Source organism: Molothrus ater, chromosome 2 (assembly GCF_012460135.2).
Source record: "Molothrus ater isolate BHLD 08-10-18 breed brown headed cowbird chromosome 2, BPBGC_Mater_1.1, whole genome shotgun sequence".
NCBI classification, from domain to species: domain Eukaryota; kingdom Metazoa; phylum Chordata; class Aves; order Passeriformes; family Icteridae; genus Molothrus; species Molothrus ater.
In genome coordinates, this window is record NC_050479.2 from 194,281 (window position 1) to 211,108 (window position 16,828).

The window sequence follows — 16,828 nt, forward strand, 5'->3', positions numbered from 1 at the left end:
TCCCATCCAGCACTGACCGGGGACACCCCTGGGGACACCCCCAGGACCCCTTCATGGCCCTCACACAGAGGTTTCCAAGTGTTCCTGGGGTGAGAGTGCAGATGCAGATAATTAGGATGGGATGGGGATGAGGATGATGAGGAGGGGGGTGGGATGGGATGAGGCTGAAGGGGCTGGATACACAGTGGTGGTGTCTCCTGGGGGTTTGGGAGCCCACCAGGCCATGGCTCCATTCTGTGTCCCAAACACCCCCTGGCTATGCGACCTGTGGGAACAAGGACTGGAAAATGCCTGGATTTCAGTAGTTCACGTGTTTATTGCAGTCTTCAGCTTTTCTCCAGCTGCACGGGGCAGGTGCTCCGGGCAGAGTGGGGTGAGCTGTATCCAGCCTTGTCCTAGCAGTGTGCAACATCAGCCAGCCAGCCAGCAAAGGGATGTGGAGCCAGCCCAGGCCAGAACCTGGGGGTGCTGCCTGCGTTAGCTGCAGTTCCAGCCCTGCAGCCGAGCCTTTTCACAATCGCCAATCCATCTGTGACCAAGTCCCACTCACCCTCTTGCGGCTTTTGCCCAACAGGAGGTCCTGACTGTACTAGAAACAGTGTGGCCAGTAAGGCACGGAAGCGCCTTGTGCTGGCACTGCTGAGGCCACACCTCGAGGGCTGTGTCCCTCAGTTCAGGAAGGACATGGAGGGGCTGAAGCACGTCCAGGGCAAGGAATGGAGCTGGGCAGGGGCTGGAGAATCCCTGAGGGAGCTGGGCAGGGGCTGGGGCTGGAGCAAAGGAGGCTCAGGGGGCCCTTGTGGCTCTGCACAAGTCCCTGCCAGGAGGGCACAGCCGGGGGGGTCGGGCTCTGCTCCCAGGGAACAGGGACAGGAGCAGAGGGAACGGCCTCAGGCTGGGCCAGGGCAGGCTCAGCTTGGACAGCAGCAGCAATTTGCCCATGGAAAGGGAGCTCAGGCCTTGGCAGGGGCTGCCCAGGGAGCTTTGCAGTGCCCAGCCCTGCAGGTGTCCCCTGCAGCCGGCACTCGGAGGGCACAGCCAGGGCTCTCGGAGCTCTCGGGCCCGCTCCGTTCCCGCTCCCCTCAGGAATTCCGGGGCCGTTCCCGCCTTTCCGGCCCCGCCGTGGCACACCGGCCGCGTGACGTCACTTCCTGCCCCTGGCCCCGCCCCGGGTTAACCCGCGCCCCGCGCGCGCCGCGGCCTCTTTCCGGCCGCGCTCGCCAAGATGGCGGACACGCAGGTGGGTGCTGCTTGGGGCCCGCGGGACAGGCCGGGCACAGCCCCGGGACAGCCCCGCCCGGACCCTGGGAGGGTGATACCGGCCCTGCGGTGGTGGGGGGCGCGGAAGAGGCCGCCCGGATCGGGGAGGGGCGGCGTGCGGGAGAGACGCTCGGGGCCTTAAGGGCGTGGGGAAGGTGATGAGGGGAGGTGTGGGGGATCTGGGTGTGGAGACCCGTTCCCCGCGGGGGGACCCGTTCCCCGGGGTTGGTGGAGCGAAGGGGGGCCGGAATCCCGGAGCCGGCGAGGGGCGGGGGGTGTCTCGATGGGCCGGGGTTCGGGGAGGGGTCGGCGGGGGCGGCTCTCGGTGCCCCGGCGTGGCAGGGGAGCCCAGAGGATGCCGCGCTTCGGGGTCCCGGGGTAGCGGAAACCCCCGTGCCCTGGGGCTGTACCCCTCGCGGGGAGGGGCCGTTTCTCGGGACAGGGGGGCGATGGAGCAGAGTGTTCCGAGCCCGGAACTCAGGACGGGCCTCGGTGCCCCGGGGTGTGGGGGAGGGCAGAGGGTCCGGTGTCCCGGGGCTTAGGGGAAGGATCTGGGGGCTCGGGGGTTTTGTGGGGTCTCGGTGCCCCGGGGCGGGGCTCACTCTCGGTGCTGAGTTCTCCTTGCCGGCTCCCCCGGGCCTCGGCTCCCCCCGGTGCTGATCCCCCGCTGTCCCCGCCCACAGACGGAACGCGCCTACCAGAAGCAGCCGACGATCTTCCAGAACAAGAAGCGAGTGCTTCTGGGTGAGGGGGGCAAGGAGAAGTTGCCCCGCTACTACCGCAATGTGGGGCTGGGCTTCAAGACCCCCAAGGAGGTGAGGGCGCCTGGGCTGTGGGCTGTGGTGGCCCTGATGTGGGGATGTGGCATTTCGGGACGGGTCGGTGGTGGCCTTGGCAGTGCTGCTTGGACTCGAGGCCTCTGCTGGCTCTTCCCCACCTGTGTCTGAGTGCTCTCTGCGCTCTGATGGCACATGGGCTGTTTGTGCCCACCTGACACTCGCCTGTCTCTGCAGGCCATCGAGGGCACCTACATCGACAAAAAGTGTCCCTTCACGGGCAACGTCTCCATCCGGGGCCGCATACTCTCAGGTGAGCTGGAGCATCCCCAGAGGAGTGCCGGGGCAGGTCTGGGGCAGGTAACCGAGGTAACAACCCCCGAGGGCCCCGCAGCCTGCCAGTCCTGGAGCTGCAAATGATGGCAATCTCACGATGGTCTGCTGAGCCTGTGTGGGCATGACGACACTGCCACATGGCTGTACTGATGCAGCTGTCAGGACCAGGTGTGCTGGGGGCAGGTGGGGTGGGATGGGAGCTGATGGTGTGGGGTGGGATGGGGGCTGATGGTGTGGGGAGTGTTAGGAAGTGTGTCAGAAGGGTTTGGAGAGGAGCCGTGGCAGGGTTTGTAACAGAATCAGGGAGGCTGTGGGCTGGCACTGAGGGCCAATAAACAAGGAGAGGTTGCTGGGGTTGGTGCCTGTTGCTGCCAGCAATCCCTGGCAGTGCCCTTGCAGCCCCTCAGGTGTGTGTCCCCTGTGTGGCAGGTGTGGTGACCAAGATGAAGATGCAGCGCACCATCGTCATCCGCCGCGATTACCTGCACTACATCCGCAAGTACAACCGCTTCGAGAAGCGCCACAAGAACATGTCCGTGCACCTGTCCCCCTGCTTCAGGTGAGTGCTGGCCCTGGGCTGTCCCCACCTGGGCGGGACACAGCCTGTCCTCCCTGGAGCCTGCCCACAGGTTATGATGTTCAAACTCACGATGGTCTGCAGAGTGCCCCGGCTGAGGGGCTGCTGACAATGCCTCTGGCATCCACTGAACCAGGGGCAGGTTCCCGGCACTGGCTGTGCCAGGAGGAGGCTCTGAGGGCCAGGTGAGCCCCAGGAGCTCCCTGACCTCCCGGTGTCATTGCAGGGACGTGCAGATCGGAGACATCGTGACAGTGGGCGAGTGCCGCCCCCTCAGCAAGACCGTGCGCTTCAACGTGCTCAAGGTGACCAAGGCTGCGGGCACCAAGAAACAGTTCCAGAAGTTCTGACACCTGTGGGAGCAATAAATGTTGGGAAGGGAAGGTGGAACTACCTGTGTGTGAGCTGAATGAGTTGTGTGTGGTGCAGCCTGGGACCGGTGACGTGTGGGCTCAGGTGTGTGCTGCTGGGGCACAGGTCACAGCAGAAGGCTCAGGTGTGTGCTGCTGGGGCACAGGTCACGGCAGAAGGTTCAGGTGTGTGCTGCTGGGGCACAGGTCACAGCAGAAGGCTCAGGTGTGTGCTGCTGGGGCACAGGTCACGGCAGAAGGTTCAGGTGTGTGCTGCTGGGGCACAGGTCACGGCAGAAGGGGACACTGCAGCTGCTCTTGTCCCCTGCTGTGCCCCAGGTCAGCGTTGGTTTGTTCTGGGCTGTGTCTGCCTTCCCAGTGCTGCTGCAGCAGGTGCTGGGTGTGCGTTTGGTAATAATCCAGAATGTGAAGTCACCTGCTGGTGACAGGGACAGGTGTGGCCCTGAGGGTCCTTCTCAGCGGGAATGAGTGGTTCAGCACTGGTGGCAGCACCTGGGGCCAGCTCTGGCGGTGTCACCTTCACACTGAAGTGCCCAAGGCCAGGTTGGACAGGACCTGAAGCACCCTGGTCTCGTGGAAGGTGTTCCTGCCCGTGCAGGGGGGTGGAACTGGGTGAGCTTTAGAGGTCCCTCAGCCTAAACTGATTCCATGATCTCTGGCTGCCTCACCTGCCCCAGGTGAGCCCCATGCCTTTGGCTGTGGGCTGGAGCTGCAGCACCAGGGTGGGGCTGTAGCCACTCTTCCTGCTCAGACTCCTGAAGGAAAGCTCAGCGTTTGAGGTAAGTTCACACAATTCCAAGTAAATTCAGATTTTTGAGGCTTGGTGGCATCCATGCCTTCGTTCCTGGTCCTGCCAGAACCACGGGACTGTCCCGTGTTTGCACTGGAAATCAGGGAGCAGCGCAGGACAAGGGACCTGGTGTCCAGGGACAACAAGCAGGAGAGTTTCCAGTTGGCTGGAGGGGTCCTACTGGTGTCCAGTGCTGGGAGGTGCCAGGAGTGCCCTGGGGCTCACCCCCACTTCGGAGGGTCGTGGGACTGCCTGAGTTGGGAGGGACACACGGGGACCATTGGATCCCTGTGCCCTACCAGTCACCCTGGTCTCAGGAACATTCCCCACGTTCAGCCTCGGGTGATGTCACTGCCTGGGGCATGAAGCGCCTCCAGTCGGGATTAAAGGGGAGCATAGGGTAGGGGAGAAAAGAGGACACGGAACAGGGCATCCATCCCTGGGACCCTGCATGCGTGATCCCCCCAGCTCCTGAGTGGGGGCAGCTCAATCCCCCCAGCACTGAGACCCCAAGCTGCTGGTGCCACCAGCCCCGTGTGTCCCACAGCAGGCACTGCAGCACAAGGTGCTGGTGCCACCAGCCCCGTGTGTCCCACAGCAGGCACTGCAGCACAAGGCGCTGGTGCCACCAGCCCCGTGTGTCCCACAGCAGGCACTGCAGCACAAGGCGCTGGTGCCACCAGCCCCGTGTGTCCCACAGCAGGCACTGCAGCACAAGGTGCACGCCCAGCTGATTCCCGAGCCCGTGTGCTCGGGGCAGGCTGGAGCTGTGGGCAGCAGCAGCTCTGGTGCACCAGGTTTGCCTGAGCCTGCTGTCCTGGGGGCTCCCGGAAGGGTGGGTGGGTCCTGCTGCAGGGCCCCCCTCATGTGCAGCTGCAGTCTGTCAGCACCGGGGCTTTGGGAGCACTGGCCTTGTGAAAACCTCATTTGTGGTGATTCCTGTGGCAGGGCTGTGGCAGCTCTGCCCTCAGCTGCCCTGGGCTGACCCTTCCTGGGACCAAATGCCACTGTGGGGTGTTGGGGATGCTGGGAATGAGTCCCAACTCCAGCCCAGGGACACCTTTACCTGAGTCTGAGCCAGGTGAGTGGGGCTGTGCAGCCTCGTGTCCCTGTCCCACCCTCATGGTCCCTGTCCCTCTCCTTCCATTCCCAGCACTCCTGTCCTGTGTCCCTGTCCCACCCTCATGGTCCCTGTCCCTCTCCTTCCATTCCCAGCACTCCTGTCCTGTGTCCCTGTCCCACCCTCATGGTCCCTGTCCCTCTCCTTCCATTCCCAGCACTCCTGTCCCATGTCCCTGTCCCACCCTCATGGTCCCTGTCCCTCTCCTGTTCCCAGCACTCCTGTCCCATGTCCCTGTCCCACCCTCATGGTCCCTGTCCCTCTCCTTCCATTCCCAGCACTCCTGTCCCATGTCCCTGTCCCACCCTCATGGTCCCTGTCCCTCTCCTTCCATTCCCAGCACTCCTGTCCCATGTCCCTGTCCCACCCTCATGGTCCCTGTCCCTCTCCTGTTCCCAGCACTCCTGTCCCATGTCCCTGTCCCACCCTCAGGGTCCCTGTCCCTCTCTCCCTGTTCCCAGCAGCCTGTCTGGGGCTGCCCTGGTGGTGCTGGGTCTCTGTGATATCTGTGTGCCAGTGTGTGCCACTTCCCAGAGCTGCGGTGCCCATTCCCGGGCAGAGGCAGGTCTGGTCCAGAGGAGCCCCAGGAGCCCTGCAGCGCTGAGGGTTTGTGGTGTTTGTCCCCACAGTTCCCCCAGGGCCAGGACAAAGCACAGCCTGCTTGCAGCCTACATCCCCCACACCTCACTGCCCAATTATTTTCTCCTTGGGAGATTATCCCAAGCCTTCATCCCAGAGTGATTAGTCCTCCTCCTTCACTCCCTTAAGCAGATTTACCTGGCTAATGCGCCTCCCCTGTGAATTACCCCAACAGGCTGGTTTTTAACCCCAAACTGTGATTTTAGCGGGGTGTCTGAGCTGGGGGTGGGCTGTGTTCCCCCTGCTGGGAGCTGTGGGGTCCTGATGTCCCTGCTGCACCCCCAGAACTGGCACAGGGACAGCTCATGTTAAAAGCTTTCCCTCTTAATCCCTCTAATCCCTCCTAAGCCCTCATGACATGCTCAGAGCTGCTGGATTTGGGTTTTTTAGGGAAGCAGCTCCCAGCAGTGGTGAGGGGAGTGATCTGTGTCCCCCTGGGACCCCCATTTCCCCACTCCTGGGTTTTACCTTCTCACAAATGATCACAGAAACTTCAGAGTCAGAGCAGAGGGACCAACCCCTTCCTGTGGCAGGAGTGGGGCACTTTGTCCTTTGCTGCTTTGCTCCAGAGCAGGAACTGCTGCCTTTGGGGCTGTGGGGATGGGAGGATGCTCTGGCACAGGGCCAGCCAGCCTGGCACAATCCATGTCCCTGGAGAGCCAGCCTGGCACAGCAGAGCCAGCCTGGCTGATCCATGGCCCCAGAGAGCTCCAGCCTGGCACAGCAGAGCCAGCCTGGCTGATCCATGGCCCCAGAGAGCTCCAGCCTGGCACAGCAGAGCCAGCCTGGCTGATCCATGGCCCCAGAGAGCTCCAGCCTGGCACAGCAGAGCCAGCCTGGCTGATCCATGGCCCAGGAGCTGGTGGCTGTTCGTTTGCCCTGGCCATGGCCCTGCCTGCCTGGAGTAAAGCCCCCATTCCATCACCTGAGGGTTCACATTGTCAGCCTCATCTCCGCCCAGCTCTCTGCTGGCTGGCACATTTGGGAATGAATTCCCCTGCCAGGCAGCTCAGTTACTCTGATTGCTTTTGCTCCAGCTGCCAAGGGGCTCCTGGTACTCTCCCTGCCTCAAAGTGGGAATTTTCCACCCTTGGGCTGACCATGGCACCTCTGTTTTCAGTCCAAAGTTCCCAAATGCAGGGACATTTGTGGATCTAAGGGGCTCCAGATTCCAAGGTGGAGCTCCCCAATTCCAATTTGCCCAAGTTGGGAGGGACCTTAAAATCCATCCCATCCCACCCCTGCCATGGCAGGGACGCCTCCCACTGTCCCAGGTGCTCCCAGCCCCAGTGTCCAGCCTGGCCTTGGGCACTGCCAGGGATCCAGGGGCAGCCCCAGCTGCAGGGTCCCATGGACACCCATGTGGTGTTTTCGGGGTCCCCCGTGGCAGGAAGGAAATGATGAATCTGACTCCATGTTCTTAGAAGGCTAATGTATTGTTATATGATATGATATGATATGATATGATATGATATGATATGATATGATATTATATTATGCTAAAGAATAGAGAAAGGATACAGACAGAAGGCTAAAAGATACTAAAGAAAACCTCGTGACTCTCTCCAGAGTCCGACACAGCTTGGCCAAAATTGGCCAACGAATAAAAACAATTCACATGTTGGATAAACAATCTCCAACCACATTCTAAAGCAGCAAAACACAGGAGAAGCAAATGAGATAATATTGTTTTCCTTTTTATCCGAGGCTTCTCAGCTTCCCAGGAGGGAAATCCTGAGCAAAGAGGATTTTTCAGAAAATCTGATGGTGACAGAGCTGGTGCCCAGCCCAGCTCCAGGCCCTCAATCCCCAGCCTGTGGCAATGGCAATGTGCTGGGCTCCTCCTGGAGCTGCAAATCCCTGTTCCCACCTGGGCTGTGACTGTCCCACCCTGTCCCACACCATGCCATGGCCCATGGCCAGCCAGGCTCCCTCACTCCCTATTTCCCCAGAATTTCTCCAGAATCTCCCCAGAATCTCCCCAGGCTGTTTGTCCTGTTCCCTCTCCAGCCCAGTGGGATGTTCCAGCTCCAGGAGTGCTGGGAGCAGTGCCAGGGTCCGTGTGGGATCAGAGACAGAGTGATGGATCCTGAGAGGGGCATCAGCCTTTGGGACCTGAAAGGGGCAGGGAGGGGGCCTGGGACCCCCAGGGACACCCAAGGACCCCCAGGGACAGAGCAGGGGTGGCACTGGGGACAGGAGACACCAGATCTAAACCCGTGAAGGGGAGCTGCTGCCAATTGTGGAGAGAGTTGGCAGATGGACAGATGTGCTGAGGAGATGGCAAATGCCCTGCGGAGATGGTCAGTGCCCTGAAGGGATGGTCATTGTCCTGGAGAGATGGCCAGTACCCTGAGGGGATGGCCATTGCCCTGAGGAGATCAGTGGCTTTGCCAGAGACACACCGCCACGAGTGGCAGCTGTGGTGTCCCCAGCTGGCCACTGTGACCAGCAGGGGCTGGAGGTGCTGCCAGGGCTGCTGTGCCCCTGCAAGGAGCAGGGCAGGAGAGGAGCTGCCCCCATCCAAAAGGGGGGTGTGCTTGGTCAGTTCCCTCACCAGAGGGAACAGGTAAAACCAGGGGGCCCCTGTGGGCTCCATTGGGCTTCTCAGGGCGTGCCAGCCCTGCCCGGGAGCCTGAGCACAGCTGGGTGTCCCTGTGCCCCCTGCCCTGGGCCAGCTGCAGCTCCCTGGGCTGTTTGGTGTCCCTGTGCCCCCTGCCCTGGGCCAGCTGCAGCTCCCTGGGCTGTTTGGTGTCCCTGTGCCCCCTGCCCTGGCTCAGCTCCTCTCGGGATTTCTGCTGGTCATGGTGACTCTGAGATATGTACAGATCTCTTTTTCCCAGCCCAGCAGTCGAAGAAGGAGTCAGGATTTTTCTGCTCTTGTTCTCAAGGTTATTTATTATTTCTTATTTCTGTTATTCTTTCTCCGACCCACCACGGTCTGTCTGGCAGGTCGGGTTGAGGCACACTGACCACCTTGGGGTGGTGTTGGCTTTTTATACTAAAAACTATGTGTACTTTATTTACAATAACTTCCCAATACCTATCACCTGTGTTAGACAGTCTGCCTCTACTCTAAACCAACCCAAAAGTGCCAACATCACCCAGAAGATGGAGGCCAAGAAGAAGAAGGAGAAAGGCTGGACATGCCCAGATTCCCCCATCTTGCCTCCTGAACCCCCATTCCAAAAACCCAAAAATTCTACTTTTTCACCCTGTGATAAACTAACTATCATTCTACTTAAAGTCTCATGACTTGTAAATCCTCATATAAGGTCAGTAATGGTTTCCATGGGTTAAAATCCAAGGCACAGGTGTTTGTGGCTCTGTGCCAGGGTCTCTGACCCCCCTGGCAGGGTCTGGATCCACCCAGGGCAGCCAGAGCAATGTCCTGGGTTCCAGCAACGTCCTGGGCTCTTCCCTGCCTGGGGGTCTCTGTCCCAGTCTGAGCCACACTCCCGGGGCACCCCCAGCCCCCGGGGGTGTCTGTGATGGGGCAGAGCAGGCCTGGCCCCGCTCTGACCCCACTGCCCGGCTGCAGAGCCCGTGCCGGGCAGGAGCTCCCTCCCAGCTGCTGCCCAGCCCACGGCCAGGAGCTCCCTGGTGCTGGAATTGCTGCTTTTGTGGCTGCCCAGAGCCAGGACAGCTGTCGTGCAGCATCACTCAGGAGGGTAATTACACCTCATCATGTGTAATTATGTGTATTCCATGCCATTCCGTGCAATTCTTTGCCGTTTTGGTGACAGTATGTGCTGGGGTGGGTTCAGCCTGTGCTGAGTCAGCCTTTCCCCAGCCAGGGACTCTCCCATGGGAATTCCTGACCTTGCTGTGGCCTGGAGACCTCCACATCCCGCTCACCTTGCTGCCACCACACACCCACCCCGCTTTGGGACAGGGTCCCTGGTGGCCCTGGCAGGGCTGGGGGAGCAGCTGGGCTCTGCTCCCAGAGGGGGTGAAAAACACCAATCAATTGTTTTAAAATTTCAAAAGTTTAATAGTAATAAAATGGTTATAAAAACAGTCATAAAAATTAGAGTAATAATAATTTGGACAATTTGGATTAGGACAATATGAGACAGTAAGAACAAAGAGTTACAGACATCCAGGTGCCTTTTCTGGGTGGCATAAGCCCGGAAAAGGCCCCATGTTAACAGAGGATTAACCCTTAAAAGCAACAGCCTGTTGCATATTCCTACACCTCATCCATGATGCATCAATTCCATTCAAACTCAGGATTCTGGCTGGGCAGTGTCAGCTGCTTCCTCTGAACCCTGACGGTGTCATCATGGCTGAGTGAGGCAGGAAGAAGTTCATTTCTCCTGAAAATGGAGCAATAAATTCTCTTTCTCTGAAAGATTCAGGTGTCCTGTGGCTGCTATCTGGTGCGAGTCCTTTCTTTAAAAAAAAAGTATCTTACATAGCAGAGTTTCTATTTTAACATTTTGTTATAACCTGTGAAAAATGGGTATTTTATGATTGGCTTTTGCAAATATTAATATGAATATTATATGTGTTGTGTTAGAAAGTAATGCTTTCTTGTGTTAATTCTCTTAAGTACTGTGTTAAATGTGTTAATTCTCTTAAGTACTGTGTTAAATATAGTTTTAGGTTATGAAAATTGTTAAAATAGAAACTATGCTATGTAGGATACTTTTTTTAAAGAAAGGACTCGCAGTGAGATAGCAGCCACAGGACACCTGAATCTTTCAGAGAAGAAGAATTTATGGCCCTCTTACCAGAAGAACCAAACTTCTTCCCACCTCGAAGGCGCTGTTAGGATTTGGAGGAAGCAGCTGACACTGCCCAGCCAGAATCCTGAGTTTGAATGGAATTTATGCATCATGGATGAGGTGTAGGAATATGCAACAGGCTGTTGCTGTTAAGGGTTAATCCTCTGTTAATGTGGGTCCTTTTTCGGGCTTATGCTGCCCAGAAAAGGTACCCAGACTGTCTGTAACTCTTTGTCTTTATTGTCTCATATTGCCCTAATTCAATTTGTCCAAATTATTATTACTCTAATTGTATTACTATTTTTATAACCATTTTATTACTATTAAACTTTTAAAATTTTTAAAAACAAGTGATTGGCGTTTTTCACATAACCTAAAACTATATTTAACACGCTACTTAAGAAAATTAACACAGCATAACTTTCTAACATAACACATCTAATATTCCTTGTAATATTTGTGAAAAGCCAGCCATAAAATACGCATTTTTCACAGAGGGGGGGACCAAAGGCTGGCCTTGGTGATCTCGAAGGTCTTTTCCTCCCTCAGAGCTCCTGGGGCTCCAGGTGTGGGGCAGCAGCAGCGGCTCAGGTGCATCTCTGCCCCCCCGTGCAGCCGCTCTGGGCTCTGTGCTGCTCCCGCAGCGCTGCTGCCCTGTGGGCAGTGGGAAAAGTGCATTTGATAACGGCTCCACGCAGATATTTACTCTGTGTATTTTGTTGTATTGATTCGTAGTGCTGTATTAACATTTTAATAGTATGGTAAATGTAGTTTTGTAGTTAAAATGTGACTTTTGTAGCTAAAATAGGAACTATGTATGTGGGATTTTTTTTTAGAGAAAGGAATGAGGTACTCACACCAGATAGCAGCCAGAGGACACCTGAATCTTTCAGAGAAAGAGAATTCATTGCTCCATTATCAGGAGAAATGAACTTCTTCCTGCCTCACTCAGCCATGATGACACCGTCAGGGTTCAGAGGAAGCAGCTGACACTGCCCAGCCAGAATCCTGAGTTTGAATGGAATTGATGCATCATGGATGAGGTGTAGGAATATGCAACAGGCTGTTGCTTTTAAGGGTTAATCCTCTGTTAACGTGGGGCCTTTTCCGGGCTTATGCTGCCCAGAAAAGGCACCTGGACTGTCCATAACTCCTTGTTTTTATTGTCTCATATTGTCCTAATCCAAATTGTCCAAATTATTATTACTCTAATTACATTGCTATTTTAGAACCATTTTATTATCATTAAACTCTTTAAAATTTTAAAAAGAAGTGATTGGTGTTTTTCACAGGCAGAGAGGGCAGTTAATTGAAACAATTAATTAGCTAGATAATTAATTGCCTGCTGCTTCTGCATGAGGCACTTAATTGTCTATTTATTTATTTATTTAGCTATTGGGTTGTTTAGTTATTTATTTACTTATTCCATAAATTCATTAATTAATTACCAATTACTTTAATTATTTAGTTATTCTGGAAATTCATTATTTAATTACTTAGTTATGTGATTATTTAGTTTTTCAGTAAAATCATTATTTCACCAGCAGCCACAGCCCAATCTCTCTGTCACCCCAGCAATGCAGGAGCCGCCACAGAAATCATCAGGGAAATTCCTGCGGGTTTGTGGAGTTTGAGCCGCAAGCACCCCTTTGTGCCACCTGCCCTCAGCCTCCTCCTCCCTCCGGGCTGGAAATGCCCTGGGGCTCGCTCAGCCAGTTCTGCTCCTGGAACGATGGGAATTGGGGGATTTGGGGTGCCAAATTGGGATGGGAAGTGGGGGATTTTGGGGTGTGAATTTTGGAGCTGGGAATGCCCTGGGGCTCAGCCAGCTCTGCTCCTGGAACGATGGGAAGTGGGGGATTTTGGGTTGTGAAATTGGGGTGGGATATGGGGGATTTGGGTTGTGAAATTGGGATGGGAAGTGGGGGATTTTGGGTGTGAAATTGGGGTGGGATATGGGGGATTTTGGGGTGTGAAATTGGGATGGGAAGTGAGGGATTTGGGTTGTGAAATTGGGCTGGGAAGTGGGGGATTTGGGTTGTGAAATTGGGGTGGGATATGGGGGATTTTGGGTTGTGAAATTGGGATGGGAAGTGGGGGATTTGGGTTGTGAAATTGGGGTGGGAAGTGGGGGATTTTGGGTGTGAAATTGGGCTGGGAAGTTGGGGATTTTGGGGTGTGACAGTGGGATGGGAAGTGGCTGGCTCCTGGTGCACTTTACTGAGGTGTGTGATGGTACCTTATTTCCTTTAACTGCCCTTTTAACCCCTTTTACAATATAACAACCAAACTAACAGCACATGCTTAACAATTATCAACTATTTTACAACGGTTTCTAATCTATTTTTAACAACCGGGTCCAGCCTTCAGCTGACAGACCCTGTGCAGCTCCTGCCCTGCCGGGACACAGATAAAAAACCTCCCAAGGCACTGGGTCCAGCCTTCAGCTGAGGCTCCCTGCAGCTCCTGCCCTGCCCGAGGCTCTGGCTGTGCCCAGGAGGAGCAGCCCCAGAGGGAGCCCAGCTCACCCCCGAGGGCTCACAGCATCATCCAAACCTGTGCTGGGGTTCACAGGGGTCCCAGGACAAGGGGAGAGATGAGAATCTTGACTCCATCTTTCAGAAGGCTGATTTATTATTTTATGATATATATTATATTAAAAGAAAATGTTATACTAAAAGAATAGAAGAAAGGATTTCATCAGAAGGCTTGCAAGGAATTGAAAGGAATGATAATAAAATCTTGTGACTGACCAGAGTCTGAGCCAGCTGACTGTGATTGGTCATTAATTAGAAACAACCACATGAGCCCAATCCCAGATGCACCTGTTGCATTCCACAGCAGCAGATAACCATTGGGTACATTTCATTCCCAAGGCCTCTCAGCTTCTCAGGAGAAAAGATCCTAAGGAAAGGATTTTCCATACAATGTGTCTGTGACACAAACCCTCCCTGCAGCCGAAGCAAGGGGAATCCAGTCCAAACGCTGCATTTTGAGATGCATGAGGCAGCAGAGAGAGACAACACCAATATTTGTAATTGTGAGGTTCCTGTTGAACATTTCCAGAGCAGCTGCAGGAGGGATGGTGTCAGAGCCTTCCCTGCAGCCAGAATCCTCCTGCAGCAGCAGAAGCTCCTGGTCCTTGCTGCCCGAGGAGCTGCGTCTCTGGGGAGGAGGGAGATGTGTCCCGGGGTGAAGGAGGGATGGGGAAGGAGGGCTTGGAACTGAGATCACTGTCGCTGGGTGGGGCAGGACACGGCTCAATATTGACTTTCCTGACAGTACTTTTTGCACTTGATGGTCTTGGAGGTCACAAAATGATGGAATCATGGAATCCCAGACTGGTTTGGGTTGGGAGGGACCTCAGAGCCCACCCAGTGCCACCCGTGCCATGGCAGGGACCCCTCCCAGTGTCCCCAGTGCCCAGCCTGGCCTTGGGCACTGCCAGGGATGCAGGGGCAGCCCCAGCTGCTCTGGGCACCCTGTGCCAGGGCCTGCCCACCCTGCCAGGGAACAATTCCTTCCCAATAATGATTTTGTGGATCGTTGATTTGATCAATGATCTTCACGATAATTGCGATCAGGATGGTCGATCAGTGCCCATGGGCTGGGGTTAGGGTTAATGATTTTGTGGATTAATAATGATTTTGTGGATTGTTGATTTGATCAATGATCCTCCCGATAATTAAAATTGATAATTGATAATTATAATCAGGGTGGTCGATCAGTGCCCATGGGCTGGGGTTAGGGTTAATGATTTTGTGGATTAATAATGATTTTGTGGATTAATAATGATTTCTGTGGATTGTTGATTTGATCAATGATCCTCATTGATAATTGATAATTATAATCAGGGTGGTCGATCAGTGCCCATGGGCTGGGGCGGGTGGCAGAGGGGACCCGGCAGCCCGAGGGGATGCTCAGGGAGGTTCCAGCGGTGGAGAGAGACAATTGTCCCCTGCTGCGGGTAAACTCTCAGACATCCAGGGTGCCCTGGATCCCAGGCGTGCCCATCTCCTGCTCTCCCCAGCCCGGCCCGGGGCCCGGTGCCCCAGGAGAGAGGAAAATCACTCGCAATGCAAATGCTGGGAGGGCAGGAAATGCCTCCCCGGGAGTGTTAACTGCTGTTAATGGTTAATGCGCCGGCGATTTAAACCTGCCCGGCGCAGGGGCTGATGCTCGTCCTGAGGTGTGCAGAGGAAGGATCGGTGCCCCAGCCCTGGGGCGCTCCCCCAGCCGGAGCTGGCCCTCGGTGAGTCCTTCCCTGCCGACCCCCGGGCTTTGGGGCAGCGATTCTGCTGGAGAGGCTGGAGGGAGCACAGCGGTGTGCGAGAGGAATAGATTTCCATATTCCTGGGAAGCGGAGGTGGAAAGCCTTGCTGAGCTGCTCTGTAGCCCACGCACACTCCGGTGCTGGAGGCTGGGGATGCGCCCAGGCTGATTGAATCCCCTGCTCTGGACCCACGCTGGCTCCGTCCACCCGGGTGACATGGGTCTGCAGGTGGGAGAGGCGACTGTGCAAATATTTGCCATGAGCTGAAGGTCTTTCCCGGCCTGAGCCGTGTTTTCTGTGGGCTTTTGGTTCAGGGAGCTGAGAGTCCTTAATGGAAGCGCTTAGAAATGCAAACACGTCTGGTTCGGGTACCTGCTGCTTGCAAGGAAAGTAAATCAGGCTGCAAGCAGGGAAGGTTTATCTTTGGCCCGAATCCAACTGGTTTTCCTCCATCCCAGCCCTGGCCTGGAGCTCTTCTGATGTGTGATGGAGTTGACACAGGGGTAAGATGGGGGAAGCCCATGGACCCAGCAGCGCTGTGGTGGGAACTCCCCAAAGCCCTCCTGCGGAGGATTTGCAGCTTGGCTGGTTTGCATTATTGAGATCTCCAGAGATGCCCTCAGGCCATCAGTGCTTGCAGGTGGGGACGGTGCTCCCAGCTCCGGCTGCCCCAGCGCTTCAGGGGCCGGGAAAACGCGCTCAGAGCCTGGAAGGGCTCCAGGGCCAGCATCAGTGCAGAGCTCTGCCCTCGGGGTGTCTCCCTGGGGTGTTTCTGCTCTGCTCTGGGCCAGAATTTCTTTGTCCAGGGATCACTCTGTGCAGTCCACCATGTCTTTGCCCCTCTTAATGAAGGAGCGGAAAAGGAATGAAGCAAAAGGCAGGAAAAGAAAGGGCTCCCTCTGCTCCAGAGCCAGGCTGGGAGAGCTGGAGCTGTTCAGGCTGGAGAAGGTGACCCTGGAGCCCCTTCCAGTGCCTCAAGGGGCTCGCAGTGAGAAGTGTGACGGGTGGCACAGCCCTCAGAGGTGCAGTTGGGTGTCAGTCACATCCCAGACACTGCCCAACATCGGTGCTGGGGAAGGATTTATTCCTGTGTTTGGGGTTTTACAAGGAACTTTGGTCTGAGCAGGGTGAGAAAGTGTGTCATTCCACATCCCTGGAGGAACCTGGAGTCCCATCACAGACACAGCTCTGTGTGTGCTCACAGATGGAGCCACTGGCTGGGACAAGGCTGAGGGTGACTTTTATGACTGTTTCTATGACTTTTACAAGGGTTTTGTGGCAGTGGATAAAGCAGAGCTGGAAAAAGGCCTGACCTGTTTAGCAGTGGGAGGGCACAGATGTTTTTCTTCCAGCCACACTTGGTGGGACTGGCAGTGTGATGGTGTTTGCAGGGGTCCCAGGATGAGGGAAGAGACGAGAATGTTGACTCCATGTTTCAGAAGGCTGATTTATTATTTTAATATATATATTATATTAAAACTATACTAAAAGAGTAGAAGAAAGGATTTCATCAGAACGCTGGCTAAGAATAGAAAAGGAAGAATGATAACAAAGGCTTGTGGCTCGGACAGAGAGTCTGAGCCAGCTGACTGTGATTGGCCATTAATTAGAAACAACCACATGAGCCCAATCCCAGATGCACCTGTTGCATTCCACAGCAGCAGATAACCATTGTTTGCATTTTGTTCCTGAGGCCTCTCAGCTTCTCAGGAGGAAAAATCCTAAGGAAAGGATTTTTCAGAAAATATCACGGCTACATGGCAGGACAAACAGGGTCCTTTGTCCAGAACACAGCGAGGGAGGGCAGCCCTTGGGGCGGAAGGCAGGAGCCTTGTCACGTGTGTCCTGCTTTGCAGCATCTCTCAGGTGTCATGGGCAAGGCCAGGCTCACAGGGCTGGTTTGTCCCTTCTGCTTCCTGCTTAGAGCCGGGTCAGGCCGGGGCTGAGCCCGGGAGC

At 55.5% G+C, this 16,828-nt stretch overlaps 1 protein-coding gene and 2 non-coding genes across 3 annotated transcripts; all 3 read left to right on the plus strand.

Annotated features, from left to right (window-relative positions):
• The first annotated feature begins 1,160 nt into the window (after nt 1–1,160).
• RPS11 (ribosomal protein S11) lies at nt 1,161–3,339 on the plus strand. The gene is made up of 5 exons (XM_036382852.2): nt 1,161–1,240; nt 1,944–2,075; nt 2,274–2,349; nt 2,802–2,931; nt 3,176–3,339. The coding sequence occupies exons 1-5, from the start codon at nt 1,226–1,228 to the stop codon at nt 3,297–3,299; spliced, it is 477 nt and encodes a 158-aa protein (XP_036238745.1). The 5' UTR covers nt 1,161–1,225; the 3' UTR covers nt 3,300–3,339.
• Nucleotides 2,448–2,531, plus strand: LOC118694016 (small nucleolar RNA SNORD35). Its single transcript, XR_004981365.1, has one exon. It is a non-coding gene; the product is annotated as a small nucleolar RNA SNORD35 (small nucleolar RNA).
• Nucleotides 3,000–3,089, plus strand: LOC118694022 (small nucleolar RNA SNORD35). The gene has a single exon (XR_004981366.1). It is a non-coding gene; the product is annotated as a small nucleolar RNA SNORD35 (small nucleolar RNA).
• Nucleotides 3,340–16,828: the final 13,489 nt, after the last annotated feature.